Genomic DNA, 19878 nt, shown 5'->3' with positions numbered 1-19878 from the left:
TATATAATATATCCCACAATTCATTAAACTGTACTTGTTCTTACACACGCACAGCACTCTATTGCAGCAGGAAGTGGCAGGACCTAGGAACAGGATGGTAGATCATTTGTGAATTCCATACAGTGATGAGATGAATGATCTCTGATTAGACACACAGTGCTCCTCCAGCCCGTTCTACCCATGCAGGTCTACAACAGGCTGGTTGTAGACGAGAAGCCCTGGGAGGAGGAAAGTATTTCTGGGAACTGCTCTTTCTGTTTCCTATTTGGGTGGTGGCTATACAAACTCCTTTTAGGGAAAAAAATTGTTCAACTGTGTATTTATAAGATATGCCCTTTTCTTTGTTTTATTTTTCTAGAAGTAAAAAGACAAAAGGTAGCATGCAAGATCTCGTGTGACATAAAACTTGATGGAATAAGCAGACAAGAAACTTATAACTACAGTATTGCGAAGTGTGCCAAGAACTACCTAGTCTTTGCAATTGTCCTCTGTTAACTTTCCAAGGTGCTCTGTGTCTAGGACACTGTGCTGGAGGGGCAGTCACCATGTCTTGTCCACATCATGCTGAACAGGGTGGCATCATACTCACTAAGTTTTATGGCTTATACACAGTGAGCTCTGACTCTGTTCTGAGAGGTATTTTTTGTGCTTTTCTTTTCTCTTGGGATTTCAATATTTAAAGCAAAGCTACCTGAAAATATAGAGTTTTTAATGTTGACCCCGCCATTTGGCTCATTTACATATACTATTAAGTGCTCTATTTCTTTATCTTGAGCTACAGTTCATATGCTTTGATTCAAATGGAGTTAGTTGCATTTCATTTTAAATAAATGAACAAGAATAATAGCTTAGATATCTTTGTTACATGAAGATTTAGTTGTAGACATTTGTTTTTAAATATTTCTGAACTTCTATTTGTCTTTAAAAACTTTCCTCTATTAATAATTCAGCTTGGGTCAATTAAAAGTAAATAATGTATTTCAGCGATAATTCAGTTAGAATGTAGGGTTAAATAAACTTGCAGTGACATAGTAATTTCCAGAAGCTGAGGCTGACCAGGGAAATAGCAAAGGGTTGTACTGTTCTTAGCTCTATTTGGAAACAGACAGATGCTGTGTTTGAGGTCTGGGAAGGATAAGGGCCCTGGAGGCCTGGAGGCTTGCATAACAACCAGTGCTTATGCAGCCCTGGCAGCAGCAGGAGTGGAAACAGAGCGTGGGCCAAGATAGTCAAGCTGCAAGGGTTTTTTCCCCCTTTTCTTTTTCCCCCACTTAAAGACAGAACAGCCAAAAGACAGATTTCAGTTTTTAAAAAGTTATACTTCAGTTGCAAACAGGAAACCTATAGTATTTTAAACATCAAGTATCTTTAATACAAATCTTGTTTATATATTTGTAGCAGGAAGAGATTCCTAATTTACAAGTACTGAATACTAAGGAGACATGTTGGACTGTTTTTACCAAAGAAGAAAATACACCAAGGAGAAACTAAAGTTGGAGTCTGAAAACAAAATAAAAAGCCTTTAGAACAAGCAATTACAATTTGTTAGGTTTGCAGAATTAGAGCCACTGGGAACCTGTGCAGACAAGGCCTCACTCAACGCCTCATCAGAATGTCCAGCCACTACTTAACTTAAAGTTCTCTCAGGGGCATTTGCAAATAGACGTGGGTTGTTTCTGTCCCACAGAATGAGATAATGGTGTTCTTATAAAGAGTTTATGTTAACACATGGACATATGAAATCATTTACTTAATTACAGCTGCGGCAAGGAAGGGCTCAATTGCACCATGGTGTCCTGGGGAGCCCATCTGCACATTCTCAGAAAGAATCTGCCCACTTGTTGGGAATGTGGAGCAGGAAATACAGGTGATATAACATGTGGTTTGTGTTTATCAGATAAACATATTATTTAAAATTTATTGATACAACACAATTAAAAGCTAATATAGCCACCCAGACATGGCAGCACATGCTTGTAATTCTAGCATTTGGGAGACTGAGACAGGATGATTGCAAGAAAAGTCTACATTGGTGAACTCCAGGGCAGCCAGATTTATATAGTGAGACTCTCAGAAAGTACAAAATAAGACAGAATACAAACTTGAAAAGCTTCAGAAAATGTGAACTTGTAGTCCCCTTCTCTTTCTCAGAGACCCACCTGCTTCTGCCTCCTTGAGTGCATCATGCCTGGTTACATGTGGTTGTTTTCCATTTGTAATATAAGAGTTCATAAAATAAAGCAGCTAAGATAGGTTTTCAATCTGAGCTATCATAAATAGCTGGAAATAAAAAAAACAGATCTATATAATACTCTGTCTGAAATCTTTACAAGTATAAGTAATCATTTATAACTATTAGGATACCTCATAAAAAGGCAGACAATAACAAATGAGGTGAGAATATGGAAAAGGTTTATTTTGTAAAATCAATTAGATATTTTCTTTTGCTCTTTTAAAGCATATTATGCATTCTGAAGCGATACATTCACATAAAAAGCAGAGTGAAAATCATTCCTTTAAATTTCATAGAAAAGCAAGCTATTCATTTATTCATAGCTGTGCACAGTCTGCTTTCCATGGGAGCTTCCCGGGGGGAATGTGCTACTTGCAGTGGTGTGAGTCTTTCAGCTTCCTGTATCATTAAATCTGAGCCCCAATGCTGTAATTTAATTCCAGAGAGGGATGGCTGACAACCCTCCTCTTTAATGTGGGTTACCCTTAGGATTATCTATTTTTTTTTCCCTCACTTACCTTGTTCCCCACTTCAGAGAGAATGTTACATCATTTAAGTCCTTCTGGGCTGGGAAGAACAAGTGAGGGTGTTGGACTTGGTAACATTGTTTTTTTTTTTTTAGCTTTTTTCCTGAGCCCACATGTCCTGGGCGCTGGGACATGGAGAAGAAGAAGGTACAAGAGAAGAGGCTCTTTTAGACATACAGTTGCTTGTTCTTTTAATTTTAATAAAATGCATATGGCATAAATTATTTAAAATGGCCAATTTGCTGACACTCAGGACATACTGAGTTTGACCACCTACTTACCGCTATTCCCAAAGTATGTTTATTACTTCAAATTAGAAGTGTTGCACTCATTCAACAGCTCATTTTACTCTCCCCTCTGAAAACTTCCAACAGCCCTCACCCATTTGTTTTGTTTTTTCTTTCTTTCTTTCTTTCTTTCTTCCTTCCTTCCTTCCTTCCTTCCTTCCTTCCTTCCTTCCTTCCTTCCTTCCTTCCTTTCTTTTCTTTCTTTTTTGGTGGCAGGTAGGGGGAGCTCAGTTGAGACAAGGTCACACTACATAGCCCTGGCTGTCCTGGAACTTACAGAGATCCACCTGTTCTGTCTCCCGAGTGCTGGGATTTAAGGTTTGTGCCTCACAGCCAGCCCTTTCACTTATGTTTCTTTGAATTTATCTAGCTTACATAATTCATAGACATAGGATCAAAAATACACAACTTTTAGTGTCTGGCTTTTTCAGCAAAGCCAGTCTAAAAAGACTCTTTAATCCTTCATTTCTTTTTATGCCTGAAAAATATTCCTTTGCAAGTAAATATTATATTTTGTTTAAATGCTTTAAAAAATAACATATATCCTTGCTGAGAGCCTCACTTTTTCCTACCCTATTTCCTGTGAATGGATCATTCTTTGCTGTGTCTTTCTGCTTTTTTTTTCTTTTTTGCTGTTGCAAAATGTCAGGCTATATTTAATTTTAATGAGGAAGGTTTATTTGGGTTCAGTTTCAGGGGTTACAGTCTATCTTGGTGGAGAAAGGCATGACAGCTGGACTAGCTGTATCCACAGCACTGAGAGTGGGAGGTGGCTTGTTCACCTGGTATGGACAGATGTGGAAGCAAAACTGAACTGGCTCTTTTCATACTGGAGTGTCCTTGCCCTAAAGGTCAACTGAGAAATGTTTAGCAACTCCCAGCCTGATGCACTATGACTGTAGTCTTGTTTGTAGGTGATCGCTGTGACGTATCTAGAATACTGTTATATTCACAGCCAATGGCCCAGCAGAGTCCTATAAATGCCAGGAGCCCAGAAGAGAAAAACAAAATGAAACTAAATTCTCCTGGCCCTTGGAGCTTGGCATTGAGGTGGGCACTTTTTCGGTGCTAATATAGCCCATAGTTCTGCCTTTACCCTAGAGGGGTAGGCCTGGTCCCTGGCTAGTCTCTTCTTAGCAGGCATCAGTCATGGACATGCATAGATTGTTTTTCTTTATGTATGCAATGATCCTTCCAAATATTATTTCTCCCTTCTATTCTTCTTTCCAGTTTTTTTTTTTCCTTTTGGGGTTCTGACTGTCTGCCGCATACCTTTTCAGCAGTCCCTTGCCGGTACAGGCTTTGGTAGCGCATGAAGCTGCCCATCTCAGAAAGGTGCTACAGCCATGGGGTGTAAGCCTGACAGACCAGGTGCTGCACTGCTCCCCTGGGGAACCATCAACGCTGCTCAGAATGCATAGCACAGTACTGAAAAGAGGTTTGTATCTGTCCTCTAACTTGAGCAAGCTGCATCAAGAACATGGGCTGCTATCCTCATGCCATTGCCAGCATGGGGAATAATGCTTTCCTCTGAAATCCAGGGGCTCTCTCTCACCCAGTACTCTTCAGCTACTGCCACGTATCTGATTTGATCCCAGGGTTCAGCATGGTTTATTCTGTCAAATTTGATAGTTTTTGGTGATTTCAGTAGAGAAACTGCTCTTGGGATGCCCTACTCTGTTGTTCTGTGACATCACAGTGGTTTGTGAGTTTCAAGTTTGTCATACAACTCAACAGTTCCACCTCTAGGAACCCAACCATGGGAAATAAAGCACATTTGTATACAAACTTGTGTGTGAATGTTCATGGTAGAGTTATTCATGATAGACAATTAATTCCAAATAATCCAATTCCCCTAAACTGGTAAGTAGCTAAACAGGTATGGCTTATTAATAGCCAGAGTTTCTCTGGTCAATAAAAAGAAAGAACTCATACCCACTAAAACATGGATAAACCCCAAACACAATTACAAGTGAAAGAAACTGGACACAAAGATCAATGATGTTACTTTAGGTAGAATAAATGTCCAGCAAAGGTCATCTACATACACAGAAGGGACATAGAAGTTTTTGCTTTGCTGTTGTTATTGTGATTAGGGCTTTCTCAAATCTATCTCCTACTTTTCTTCTTTAACTATATTTAACCTGCTGTTTGACTAATCCCTATTCTTTTGTTTTGTTTTGTTTTTCTGAGACAAGGTTTCTCTATGTATCCTTGGCTGTCTGGAACTTACTCCATAGACCAGACTTGCCTTGAACTCAGAGATCTACCTGCCTCTGCCTCCCAAGTGCTTGGATCAAAGACATGCACCACCATCACCAGGCTTAAATTTTTTAAAATTCAAATGACCTTTTAAAAATATACAGATGCAATTTTTTCTCTAACTTTTAAAAAACAAAACCACTTTCTTGAAGGGTTTTTATTTATTATAGAACGCTTTGACAACTTTTTATTTGTACTTATATTCAGACTGTCCTATAGTTTTCACTTAATAGATGTTTCTTTTTCAAGTAATAAAAAAATTCTTCCATGCGTTCTCTTCTGCTAGTGCCATTGTTTTCCCTATGGAATTTTTGTTGAATCCTGAAATTCATGAATGTAATTGACTTACAAGTGAAAAAGCTAAAGGAAACCCAGTCAAAAGGAATGTAGTGAAATTAGTGCGTAAAGAGCATGACTAAGAGGGCTGGAGAGATGGCTCGGTAGTTAAGGCTGCACAAGCATGCGGACCTTCGTTTAGTTGCCAGTTCCCATGGAATAAGCTGGGTATGGTTTCTAGAGTGCCTGTAACTCCACTGCTGTATGGGGCAGAGATGGGAAGTTCACTGGGGATTGCTGCTGCCAGTCAAACCAAAAAAACATGAGCTCCAGGCTGTGGGAGAGACCCTGTTTCAAAGGAATATGGCAGAGAGAGAGAGGAGGACACCTAGTGTCTTCCTTTGGCCTCTGTATGAGTCCACATGCTATCAGGGCCTTGTTGAGAAAACAGCATCACATAGATAGTAGACAACATGCCTTTAATCCTAGCACTCGGAAGGCAGAGGCAGGTAGCTCTTTGTGAGTTCGAGACCAGCCTGGTCTACAAGAGCTAGTTCCAGAACAGGCTCCAAAACTACAGAGAAATCCTGTCTCGAAAAGCAAAAAAAAAAAAAAAAAAAAAAAAAAAAAAAAAAAAAAAAAAAAAGATGGTAGACATCTGAACAGCACATGAAGAAGGTGGGACTGACACTGGAATGGCTGTGGTATGATCACTCTTTGATTCATGTGTGACCCAGCATGAAGCCTTCATAGGACTTGTGAGGACCTGAAGATGACAAACCTAAGGAAGCATCAGGTCCTCGACAGAGATCTTGGTCACGGCTGAGTGTTCAGCCATTGCTAATGTTCCTCTCCTGCAATCAAGAAGCTATTTTCAGCATGTAAACATGCTGTTATGAATTATAGACACCAAATGGCATACCATCATAAGCCGATGGCACAGCTCCTGCAACTCATATGCTGATGATTTCATCGTGCAAATATTGTTTGTTTCACTAAAGCCTGCTTGAAATTAGTCAGTTTAAATGCAGAACCAATGATTACCTACTGAGGACAGAGTAAACGTGGAGTAACTAATGCTTTTAAACTATCCTCCAAATAAAAGAAAGAAAAAGCACCTCTCCATAATTTCAGAACTGATTTTCAAAAACTGCTAAGAATAAAAGCAAACACTAATTTTTAAAGTTTGTATATAGCTGGGTGTGGTGGTGTATGCCTTTTAATCTTAGCTCTTGGGAGCCAGAGGCAGGTGGTCTCTGAATTCCAGGGCAGCCAGAGTCATAGAGACCCTGTATCAACAAAACAAAATAAAAGGAAAACGAAGACACTTGCATATAATTAAAGGACAGTTCTCACGACACAGAGCTAAAAACTGTGGAAGGTTCTTGTAATCACTTACAGACACTGTTCTGAATGTGCCAGGTAAGGAAAAAGGACAAAGTTCTAACACTTACAGGGCAATGGGGGAAAGTTTGCTTTAGGTCACACAGTGAAACACACTCTAACAGTATAAAGAAGGTCTCCTCTGGAAATTTACTCAAGAGAGTTCTATTCAACAATAGGAACTTTTCATCAAAAGGGCTTTGACATAAGACCTGGACAGCCTTCTGCTGGATTTACAGTGAGCTTCATTATTACCTGCATTACTACCACTGAGTAATACCAGCATGGCCTGTTCTTGGAGTTGACCCCACAGATCATAGTGCACAGGACCAGGGATGGAAGCCTGACCCAAGCAGGCTGACATTTTGGGGAAATTAGAAACTTTTCCTTGACCATCTATCTGAACCCTGCATGAACTGAGGATACAGAGACAGGTCCATTGGGTCACTTGTTTGCTAACACAATGACAGCATTTTGTGAAAGATAATGAAGTTACAGAAAGTGTAGGGATAAGTTAACACAAGACCCTAGAAAAAGAAAGTGGGATAGAATCTGCAGATAGTATAGACATGAAAGGGCTCCCATTTCTATTCCCAGATCCTGGGGTGTTTCCCAAATTTTCATGACCTATAAGACAAGCATATTCTCTAGTGCTCCACTGCTATGACCTCTTGTGTACTTGGGCTTACAGGAAGAGTTTCTGCTATTTTTCAACAAGGAGACTTAATAACTGCAGCCAATTCAATTAGCAACAATGATGGATGTGAACAGGAAATGAAGACAAACTATAAAGACAATGGATAGGTAGAATTATCCAAGTTATTTGTTCTTTGACTCTGGTAAATTTTTTTCTTTATCTGTTGTTTTATGTTTTATTCTTTTCTTTTTTTCCTTTTTAAACTGATTTTTATCGAGCTCTACATTTTTCTCTGCTCCCCTCCCTGCCTCTCCCCTCCCTTTAACCCTCCCTCAAGGTCCCCATGCTCCCAATTTACTCAGGAGATCTTGTCTTTTTCTACTTTCTACTTCCCATGTAGATTAGATCTATGTAAGTCTCTCTCAGTGTCCTCATTGTTGTCTAAATTCTCTGAGATTGTGGTTTTTTTCTTCTTTTTTTGAGATTGTGGTTTGTAAGGCTTGTTTTCTTTGCTTTATGTTTAAAAAACCACCTATGAGTGAGTACATATGAGTACATATCATATGAGTGATAATTGTCTTTCTGTGTCTGGGTTACCTCACTCGATTCTGGTAAATTTTTAGAGTCTTCAACAGTTTTAATTTTGAGACAAGTTCTCACTATACAGCCATGTTAGATTTCTTCTGGCTTTCTATGTTTGTTATCTCTATTAATTTTCTGTTTTGTTCATAGAAATTATCTCTCTCACATCTTACTTTATTTGAGCATATTCTTCATAGTTATCTACAGTCATTTTTCCAAGAAATCTGATATAATGTCTTTGACATAGCTGGATATATAGCTCAGGGCATGTTTATATTTATGTTTATAAAATTTGGGGGAGTTTTTAGCTGTTATGCCTTAAAATATTCATTCTACCCCCTTTTCTTTTCTTGTGATTTCTACGTTGCATGTTGGCCTGTTTGATAGTGTCCTACAAGTCCTTAATACTGTTTGCTTAAAAAAAATGTGCTAATAATGGAAATCAGAATCTCCCCCTTCCTCTAGGGTTAACTGTATTTTTACAGAGTGTTTTATCTTTCTTCCTATTGTGGGTTGTCTTTGTGCCAAAGATTAGCCTGAAGTGCAAACTTAATGTCTTCTTGGATCTATTCAGAACTAATGCCTTTCTTGGAACATGTACTGTCAATTTCTACCTTTCCTTATATATTGGGATATTTAAATTATACAATGCTTATACAGAATGTAAAGGATTTCATTATAATATTTCTGTATATGAATAAGTGTACACTGGATCATATTTACCTTTTTATCATTTATTTTTCTTACCCCTTTAGTCATCATTGCAGTTAGCTTGTCTTAAAAATGCTATTTTATATTGGTGCTAGGGATCTGAACTTAGGTCCTCATTCTTGCATAGTAAGCATTTTATCCACTGAAACATCTCCCTAGCCTCAGTAGTTACTTGTTCATGACCTAGTTGAGTATTTAGCTTTCAAATGAATAACAAGAACAAAAAGGAGTGTATGAAAAGAAAAAAAAGGAATTGCAAAAAAATGTAGGGATAGTTTTATGCACAATTTGACACAAATCAAGAGTTATCTGAAAGAAAGGAACCTCAGTTAGGAAAATAGCTGCCAGTGTTATGGTGGCACATGCCTTTAATCCCAGAACTCAGGAGGAAGAAGCAAGCAGATCTCTGAGTTTGACCAGTTTGTAGACCATCCTAGTCTACAGAACAAGTTCCAGTACAGCCAGGGCTATACAGAGAAACCCTGTCTTGGGGAAAAAAATAAAATAAATAAACAAGAAAAGAAAATGCCTCCATAAGATCAGGCTGCAAACAGAAAAGTCTGTAGGGAATTTTCTTAATTAATTAGTGATTGACAGGTGCAGGCTCAGCCCATTGTGAGTGGTGCTTCTATAAGAAGGCAGTTTGAAGTTGGGCGGTGGTGGCACATGCCTTTAATCCAAGGACTTGGAAGGCAGAGGCAGGAGGATCTCTGTGAGTCTGAGGTCAGCCTGATCTACAAGAGCTAGTTCCAGGACAGGCTCCAAAGCTATAGAGAAACCCTGTCTTGAAACAACAACAACAACAACAACAAATAAAACAAAAGAACAAAAGCAGTCTGAGCAAGCCATGAGGAGCAAGCCAGTAAGCAGCATCCCCTCCATCAACTTCTGTCTCCAGGTTCCTATCCTGACTTTCTCCAGTGATGGACTACAATGCAGAAGTGTAAGCCCAATAAACCCTTTCCTCCCCAACTTGCATTTTGGTCATGGTGTTTCGTCACAGTAATAGAAACCCTGACTAAGACAGGCAACCACAATGAATCCTAACTCTGAACCCCTATGATAAGCAGCAGCAATTAGAGAACAATGCCCTGGTATAGACAGGGAATGTTGATTTATTCCAGGAACATGTTACAGACATCTGAGATGAGCTAGGTTGGGGGCTGGTTAGCAGCTACTGTGCTAAGAGCTGAAACTGATCAAATTAACCACAATTTACTATCCTAGCTGTCCTCTGGGGTGTTGCAAGCCCTTAGTAGTCTCCAGAATTCAAAAACAGTTACATCAGACATATTCTGTCAGTTTAGTTGTTATCTAAGTGGGAAGACTGATTCCCGTTGTCTCTTACTCTGCTGTTTCCCAGATTCCTCTAATATATTATAGAAGTTAACCTACTTTCAACAATCCTTTGGTTACTTGTAATTTTTCAACACTTTATATATTACAACAAATATCCACATAAGAGATTGCTGTATATCTGTTCATAAATTTCTGTAGAATAGAGACCTAGAAGCAGAATTGCTTAGCATTTAATAGTTTGATAAAGTGGCCTAAATAAAGTCTAATATTTTATTTTTCTGTCAATAATGTGCTTAGTTTGGAAAGTTTTAAAATTTTTGGTTCCCCTAATTCTCAATAAAGCTTGCCTCACAACTTTATTATACACAGTGGTTGATGATTTCAATCAGTTCTGTGGCTTCAGTACTAGCCACCACATTCTAATGGATTTTATTTCTAGCCCATAGTTCCCTTGATTGTGCTAGCCTGTAGTCACCTCAGTAAATGCAGTTGGATTACACCCAAAAGTTAAGCTTCATCTACCTAATTTCCTCTTTCTCCACTTTCCTATATTCAAATAAACCTTAAGTTTTACTAATTTATATACTCCCCCAACCTTGGTAAAGGAATCTTCTTTTCTTGGGTAACCAAAATGACTTTATTTCCTTCTTCCACTTGAATCTCCATTCCCACAGCTGTGCCATATCATTATCATCATCTATCAGCAGCACTGGCAAGAGGAGCAGTGGGACATGGTGATGAGGGAACAGAGGAGATCAAGAAGTGAGACACAACAGAGTAGGGGCATTAAACACCAGAAGAATAGAATTTCTGAAGGAAGACCATCTAGGTTGAATATTGCTAAACATTTCTACTCTCTGCCAACTGCAGCCACTGGCTGGGTTTTGTTTTGTTTTGATGGGCTAGAGATTGAATAAAGGAAAATGGTCATCCTAAGGATGTACTCTCCTGTTGGGCTAAATTCTAGCACAATCACATTGTTAGAGGTGGTTATTTCCCTAATACTTTACTAGAGTATTGACTAATCAATACATTATATTGTTACATATTTTGGTGATAAGCCCCAGTTCCACTTATTTGCTTTGAACAAATAGATGTTGCTCAATGAGCAGTGATGCTCAAACTCTGCACTCCAGCAGAGAAATGCAGGTACAGGTGAGCAACAGATTGTAAAATACAGCAATTTAAGTACCATCCCAGTAGTATAGTGATTGTTGTTTTTAGTTATTTTTATATTTTTCAGCATTTTTTCATGCAAATTGGTAAAATTTTTTAGATTTTGCATTCATTTTTCATAGTGTCCCCTGAGCTTTGGAAGGTAGGTGATACAACTGTCCTACTTTAGAATGCATATTAAATAGTCACTTATTCTTAAGTTATAAGTCTCTGCATTAACTGTTACCTACTACAAACAGAAGCTTCTCTGACTAAAGCTGAGAGTAGCACTGATCTATAGGTGTAAATGTTAATGTTTAGAAGGAAGTTTGACACCATGACTATTTAATAATAGTGGCAGGTTTCCTCTGACTCTCCAGCTATGGGCACTGGCCAGTTTGACAGTAACAGCAGGAATCCCTTCTGTGGAGTAGGCCTCAAAGCCAATCAGTAAGTAGTTGGTTACTCTACTACAGTCATGATACTGCTGCACTAGGGGGCACATCTTTCCTTGCTGATGTAACAGTTCACAGATGGGTAAGACAATGTCATTCTTTTTCTCCTTCAGCCTCTGCATAGCACTTTCCAGCACTATGAAGAGTTGTTTCAGGAAGGATACTTTCAGTTCCCTGCCAGCTTGATTTCTGTACATCTTGCAACCAAAATTTCTGGTGTCTTCAGCAACAGGGTCTTATCCTTTAGTTCTGGTGAGCAACGAAGAGTTATGGAAATAGCCTATTCTGAGAACCTCGGGGACCTCCGTGACCAATAATACATAAAAGGAAGTATGCCATTCTGGTACTAGGATTTTTATTTATTAACACATGGCTTCTGGGAGCAACATTATCCAGGCAAACATGGCAGCTTAGCTTAATTCTTTTAAACACCAATGTTCAATGGCTAGGGATGTACTCTGGAGCAGAGCACTTGCTTTGCAAGAGGAAGGCATAGGCATTGATCTCTACTACTGAACAAAACTCCAGAATTTAATTTGAGGAAAATGAAGTCAACTGGAAACCTCCTGGAGTAAGAGGAATAGCTCATTGGTACCACTTGTGCTTAGCATGTGTAAGGCACTGTACTGTGTTTGACCACTAACATCGAGGAGAAAAGGAAAAAAGAAATAAGGGCCAGAGGAAGCTTGGAGATCAAAAGCTCATATTGCTCTAGCAGAGTACCCAAGTTTGAATCGAAATATCCACAGTGGGCACAAACAATGGCTTGTAACTTTAGCTAAAGGGATCTGATGTCTCTGGCCTCTGAGGGCACCTGTACTCATGTGCACATACCCATATACAAACACACATAGAGACAGGCACAGAAATATAAAGACACACATAGATAAAAAATCTTTAAAAAAAACCCTCTATATAGGTGGCAAAATTAAAACTAAAATTGCCATAAGAATCTGTGATAATAAATGCAGTTAATATTAATCTTTTCCTGGACACAAAAAGATTTTTAAGGGAAATGAAAATGATGACATCACCCACCAGTAATGGGAAAAAATGAAGCTGTGGACAAACATTGTTTTGATTTATTAAACCTCAAGTGAATGTCTCTTTATCCTCCCTGTGAGTGATGGAGTTACATTAGTTGCCAAAGTCTTCTTTTTTCATTACATACCTTCATAAATATTGTGGTCATCCTGGTTCATAGCCATCTCCTTCAGACAGTGTATCAGTGGAAAAGAATCCCCATTCCCAACAATGTTCAAACTACCATATGTGTAATTCTCTCACCAGTCCCTCACTAAGCATGGGTTTCAGGGGTTACAGGAGGGAAATTACAGAGAAAATAACAATTCTGAATGCTTTGCGATGCCTGTTTTCCAAGGGAAGGAACACCACACCCTATAAAGCCTGAGAGAAACAACCTAAGAATTCTCTAATGGTCTTGCATGAAAGATTAGTCATCTGAGTGACAGAAAGGGCATGTAACTCATCTAGATTTGGTAAGTCACTGGGCTTAGGTCTGACTCAGGTCCCGACCGCAGCTACCTACTGTCAAATCTCTGTCCTAGCATTGAGGAACTGATTTTCACAAGCAGTGATACGGAGACCCATTAATGATGAGAGTGGCTGTCTGTTCACATGCCCTTCAGTGGCTGCTCAGGATGGAAACACTGACCTTGAGCATTGTAAGAAAAGTAAACCAGACTAGCTTGGGACTATTGCCATTGTTCCCATTTAACCCCATTCAGTTTCCTCATTTTGCTTTTGTGACACCTTAGTTTTGTTCCATTATAAAATGAAAGATAATAATGCATGTAATATGGTTTAAGAAGCCATTATTGAAGTCACACGTGTTCACTGCATAGGAAAGAGCAGGTTAGTGCCCAGGAAGATCTCATATATGTTGCCTCCTTTTGTTTCCCTCCCATCTGAGTCTCCATCTGTCATGTGCTGTTGGTTGAAGTTTCTGTCCTGCCTACCACTTCCTAAACAATGTCAGGGATCATGAGAGTTTACAGAGGTGATAACTAGTGTTTTGTATAAGGCTGCTTGCTCACTTTCTGGCCACCCAGACTCCCGAAGCAATTACACAGAAACTGTATTATTTGAATCGCTGCTTGGCCAATCGTTTAAGAATATTGCTAGCTAGCTCTTATATCCTTGGTTAACCCATTTCCATTATTTTATATTTTACCATGAGGTTCGTGGCCTACCAGCAAGATTCCAACTGGCAGCTGGCATCTTTCCCTTCTGGCAGCTACATGGTGTGTCTCTGCCTTCCGCCTTCTTTCTCCTGGCATTCCGTTTAGTTTTCCCCACCTAGCTCTGTTCTGCCCTGCTATAGGCCCAGGCAGATTCTTTATTCATTAACCAATAAAAGCAACACACAGACTGAAGGACTTTCCACACCACTAGTGTTCAGATGTCAACCCACCAAAGGAGTGATTATCTGATGGAGATAAATCCTGCCCAGGCAAGGCCTGCAGGACCATCAACTCTGGAAACTGTTGCTCATTTTTGCTAAAGCAGCTTGGTGTTACCCCAATACCTGCATTGTAGTGTGTAATCTCATGTGATGTGTATATGTAATCTCATGATTACATCTCAATCTTATGGGCACATATATCTGTCAGTGGGCAGGAAGATGACTTTTCATTTGGTTGCATAATTTTGATATACAGAATATATGCTGGGGCATGCTTCAAAACTAGATCTATTTGTCCTCTGAGGACTGTAGACACTTAAAAGCCAGTTTTGGGCTGGGTGGTGGTGGCGGCGCATGCCTTAAATCCCAGCTCTCAGGAGGCTGAGGCAGGCAGATCTCTGTGAGTTCAAGGCCAGCCTAGTCTACAGAGTAAGTTTCAGGACAGGCTCCAAAGCTACAGAGAGAAACCTTGTCTTGAAAAAAAAAAAACCACTTTATTCCTTTTGGCTCATTCTAGCTGCACACAATTAGCTCACTTTCACCTCAGAGCAAGTTCAAACAAAATTAAAGGCTTTTTGCAAACATCATAAATTTCAAATTTTACAGCTATACACAAAGACCTGCAGATGTCCAACCAAGATTACTGCACAAAGCACCCTAAGAAAAGCATGCTGATTCTTTGCTTGCCAGTTTGTTAACAAAGGACCTATGTCTAAAAGTTTATCTCACTGGACACTGTACCCCTGCCCTCTGGTCTTGATCTTACTCTTGTAACTTTGGACCCTTGTTTTGCAATGGCAATGGCTCAGTTCCTATTGCTTACCCTAGAAATGTGATTTTGACCAATGAGAAGTAACTCTTGCAATTTCTTTATCACTTCGAGGCTCCTGGGAGAGAGAGAGTTTTTAGGCTGGAAAAGAAGAAGAAGCTAGGAGGAATTAGAAGTAGGTCAGGAAAATTAGAATAGAAACAGAACAATAAAGAGACTAATTCAGAAAAGCACATGAGAGATAATTCACTCTCAGAAAAAGTCCTTTTTGCTTGTTGTAGCTTCCAATCTGAACCCTGAAGAGGACCCTGAGGTTGAATCCCAAAGGTTCTCGTTAGACATAGAGGCTTAATATTAATTATATATGCTTGGCCAATAGTTCAGGCTTATTACTACCTAACTCTTATAGTTAAATTAACCCATATTCCTTATCTATGCTTTGCCACATGGCTCATTGCTTGTTACCTCATTTTCTACATGTCCTGCTTCCTCAGCCGGTTGGTGTCTTCTCTGACTCTGCCCTTCTTCCTCCCAGCATCCTCAGTTTGGCTGTTCTGCCTATACTTTTGGCCCAGCTACCAGCCAATCAGCATTTTATAAACCAATTCAAGTGACATCTTTACTTTATACAAAGGGAGTATTCCACAACAGTGTGCTATGACAGGGATTGGGTAAGTACCTGATTCTGCCAATGAGCAAACAGAAAATGTCTATTTTCATTTACTTTATCTATTTATTTATTTTTGAGAAAAATTTCTCTATGTAGCCCTCGCAATCTTTGGACTTGCTATGTAGACCAAAATGGCCACAAACTCAGAGATCTGCCTGGCTCTGCCTCCTGAGTGCTGATTAGTGCCATGCGCAGTTTTTCTCACATTGTTTTAAAAGTGGAGCAAGCAGGGTGGTGATGGTGCATACCTTTAATCCCAGCACTTGGGAGGCAGAGGCAGAGGCATGTAGACATATATTGCTGTTGCCCCTGGTTGTCCCTCAGAAGTAGAAGATAAATCCCTATTGCTGAAGACATCAGGCAGTTTGGACCTAGAACCAGGACCCAGAGCTCTTGAGCTGGAACTGATCTGAAAGCCTTCTTCTTGGGGACTAAGCTTCCTTGGTACTAGAAGGTGCCATGCAGCCTTCCAAAAGAGGGAATCAACCAACAGTACTACCCAGCTATGACACCTGTGAACCACAATAACGACTAGTAATGATAACAAGGAGACATGCAGTAGTGGCATGGACATCTTGTTGGTACCAAACAGCTGTCTAGCTGGGCTGAAGACCTGTTCAACAAGAGAGAAATCTGGCCAAGCAAGCAGTGAATATTGGAGGAAAACCCTACAACTGATACCTTACTAAACCAGCAAAATCTCTAACTTCATTCTAAATATTTGTCTTTATACCCATAGATATGTGTTGTCCTTACCTTTTCTGCAGATGAGAGACTTTTCTTCTTTCTACAGCAGATGGAGGCCATTACAGCAAACCACAACAGATTAAAATGCAGAATTGTGGAGTACAGTCCCTACTGATACATCTACAACATAACTCCTACACCCAAGGCTCTGGGGCCATTTTGGAAGAGGAGACAGAAAGATTGTAAAAGACAAAAGAGAGAAAGAAAAAAGATGTGACAAAATCCAGAAGGTAGCAGAGGGGAAGAAAGGACAGGAGTTGAGAGGAGGAGAAAACTCCAGAGATGAAGAAGGAATCAAATACAGTAGAGTCTACTGCCTTGTTATAAAACAGTAGTGTAAAATATTAAATTAGGAGTTAAAGGGATTGAGTGAAAACGTAGGAAATCAGAACACAGTTATTTAAGGAGCTCTCTGTTTTGTTTTGCTGTGTACGTAAAATAAAAGAAGCCTTGTTTTTCTGAGCAGACAAATATTCAGGAATTATAAGAATTATGAATAAAATAACATAAAATTCTCTATAAAACTATGGTCAATCTTTAATTAGATATAGAAGCCTTCATATCTACTAATATATCTACAAGGCATCAACATTTATAATTTCCTGTCTGTCACTCAACAATATGTCATGTTCATTCTTCTAAGTCAATAGAGATTTCCTCTTGAAATACAACAACAGAAAATGCCACACAGACATGCCCACAGGTCAATCTGATCAAGGAGATCCCCCCCATTTGAGACTTCCTCAGATAACTCTGGGCTTTGTCAAGTAGACAGTTGTATCTGACAGGTAGGTACCACTCCTTGTCACCTTGAACATAAACATCACCTTAAGCCATATTTTCTTTCTTGTCACCAATATATTAATATCATACTATAAATCACAGTACAGCTTTAAAAGTCCCACTCTGAGGTTTAACTGTGGGCTTCTAAAAAATACTTACTAAAAAACACTTCCTTACTCCAAAAGAGAAGAACCAGAGAATAAAAATAAACACATTAAGCAAAACCAAAGTCTATCAGTATATATCAAATCCTATAGCTCTATGTTTGACATCAGGGAGTCACTCATGATGTTTTGGCTGCAAAAGGCTTCGGTGTATATATTCCTCCAGCTTTGCCATCCACAGTACACATAGTTTACTAAGACCAGCTCTATTTCACACCTGCTGCTTCCCTTGGTAGATTTCACAGTCCTGGCATCCCCAATATCCAGGGATCTCCACTGCAACTGAGAATGTACCTTCCACTGGCATCTTTTGGCCTCTCTTCAGGGACTTCAGTGACCTTGCCAACCAGCTTCCCTACATGACCCTTTCATGCCTTCAAATCCAGTACCATGTGGGAGACTCTTAAACATTATTTGCCAAATTCTGCTGCCACCTTGATGTACAGTCTGGGCCTCCCATTGGACCATAGCTTCTGTATTCTGACCCTAAGGGAATACTTTCCACAAGTAGTGAGAGCCTCTTAATAAAACAAAGCTATGTTTTTCAGCCTCAGCTAACCAGCAACCAGCTTCCCCCAGTAAAGCACAGAGGGCTCAATTCACTAGTATTAATTTCTTGTTAATCAGTTAATTTTTCAGCTCTAGTTAAACAGCAACCAGATTCTATACGAACATCCCTAAAATATTTTTTCTTTCCTCTGAAACTTCACAATGACCTCCATTGTCAGCATTTCTCTCTGTATTATTTTCCAAGCTCCCAAAGAAGAGTGCATTAAGTTCTCAGCACTCAATAGATTTTCTAGATCAATGTTCCAAAATCCTTTCTATCTTCACTACCCTTCCTCCCCCAAATAACATGGTCAGGGCCATCACAGCAACACGGCACTTCTAGCACCAATTTCTGTTGTCATTTACTTTCTGTTGCTGTGATAAACACGAAGATCAAAAGTAACTTGAGGTTTATTTCATTGTATGCTTCCAGGTTAAAATCCATCACTGAAGGAGTAAGACAGGAATTCAAGCATAAACAGAGGCAGAAATCATATAGGAAACATTGACTTGTTTTCTCTATCTCTGTCTCTGTCTGTCTCTGTCTGTCTCTGTCTGTCTCTCTCTCTCTCTCTCTCTCTCTGTCTCTCTCTCTCTCTCTCTCTCTCTCTCTCTCTCTCTCTCTCTGTTTTTCGAGACAGGCTTTCCTGGTTTAACAGTCCTGGCTATCCTGGAACTTACTTCAAGGATGGCCTTGAACTCACAGAGATCCACCTGCCTCTACATCCCAAGTGCTGGGCTTAAAGGTGTGCACCACCACTGCCTAGTCCACAACTTGCTTTCTTGTACAGTCCAAAATTATCTCAGAGACTGTGTTGCGCACAGGAGATTGGGCCTTCTCACATCAATCACAAACCAAAAGACAAGTTCTCAAAGACATAACCACAGACCAATCTTATAGAAGCAATTTTTCAACTTAGGCTCCTTCTTTCAGGTGTCTCAGTCTAAGTGACTTCAGGGTAAGTAAATAAATGTCCTAAAGGCTTACTCCCTTCTGGCATGGTTGATATTCACTTTTTGCAAAGTATTTGGTGGCAAACATTATTCTTTCAGTGCACTAAGGTAGCCAAGTTCTAGGACATAATTATGCCTAAAATAATGAGAGAGAAGGAAAAACCATAACACCAGCATTTTCCATGTACTAGGGTGGTTAAAACAGTTTCTGAAAAAAAGTTCATGTAATCATCCATTAAACCACAAACTTGTAGAACATGGGCTCAGAAATCTGAAAATTGTTTTTTTCCAACCATGTCAATCTCAGCATGATAGTTATTGTTATTCCTCCTCCATGCCACTAAAGAGTTACTTTTGTTTAAGGAACCAGGAAGATGGTTTAGTCATTAAGAGTACTGGCTACTCTTGCAGAAGAGCAGGGTTCAATTTCCTAGCACTCACAGAATGGCTTACAGCTGTCTGTAATCCCAGTTTTAGGGGATATGCTGTCCTCTTATGGTCTCTGTGGGCAGTGAATGCCCATTGTAAACAGATATATATGCAGGCAACACACACACACACACACACACACACACACAAAATCTTTTTTTAAGAGTTTTTTTTGTTTATACTGTTTTAATTAGTTATTCCTTCCTCATCTGGTCATAAAAAGCAAAAACACTGTCAAAATGATGAATTACATAGAGAAGTTAAAATTTTATCATCTAGCAATAAATACTATTAACATTTTTTTTGTTGTTTGTTTGTTTGAGACAGGGCTTCCCTGTGTAACAAACAGTCCTAGCTACCCTGGAACTAGCTCTTGTAGATCAGGCTGACCTCAAACTCACAGGGGTTCACCTGCCTCTGCCTCCCGAGTGCTGGGATTAAAGGTGTGTGCCACTACCGCCCGGCCCTATTAGCAATTTTTATTTATCCCTTTTAATCTGCTCTCCAGAAAGATGTGAAATTATACATATCAAAAGATAATGCATATATTGTTTTGGATATTTCAATTTTCTTCTTGGGAT

The 19878-nt window shown here is 39.4% G+C and overlaps 1 protein-coding gene across 3 annotated transcripts in view; it reads right to left on the bottom strand.

Moving 5' to 3' along the window:
• Positions 1–19878, bottom strand: part of Cenpp (centromere protein P) — a 198157-nt gene that overhangs the window by 17204 nt on the left and 161075 nt on the right. Inside the window, exon 6 of one of the 3 annotated variants that reach the window (XM_085699461.2) lies at positions 15056–15142. The exons of the other annotated variants lie outside the window; for them this stretch is intronic. Coding sequence (XP_085555587.1) covers positions 15056–15142 — 87 coding nt within the window. The remainder of the gene's footprint in view (positions 1–15055; positions 15143–19878) is intronic. 3 annotated transcript variants of the gene reach the window in all.

This window comes from Myodes glareolus, chromosome 14 (genome assembly GCF_982192425.1).
Source record: "Myodes glareolus chromosome 14, mMyoGla1.1, whole genome shotgun sequence".
Lineage (NCBI taxonomy): Eukaryota > Metazoa > Chordata > Mammalia > Rodentia > Cricetidae > Myodes > Myodes glareolus.
This window is presented reverse-complemented; position numbering and strand designations above follow the sequence as displayed.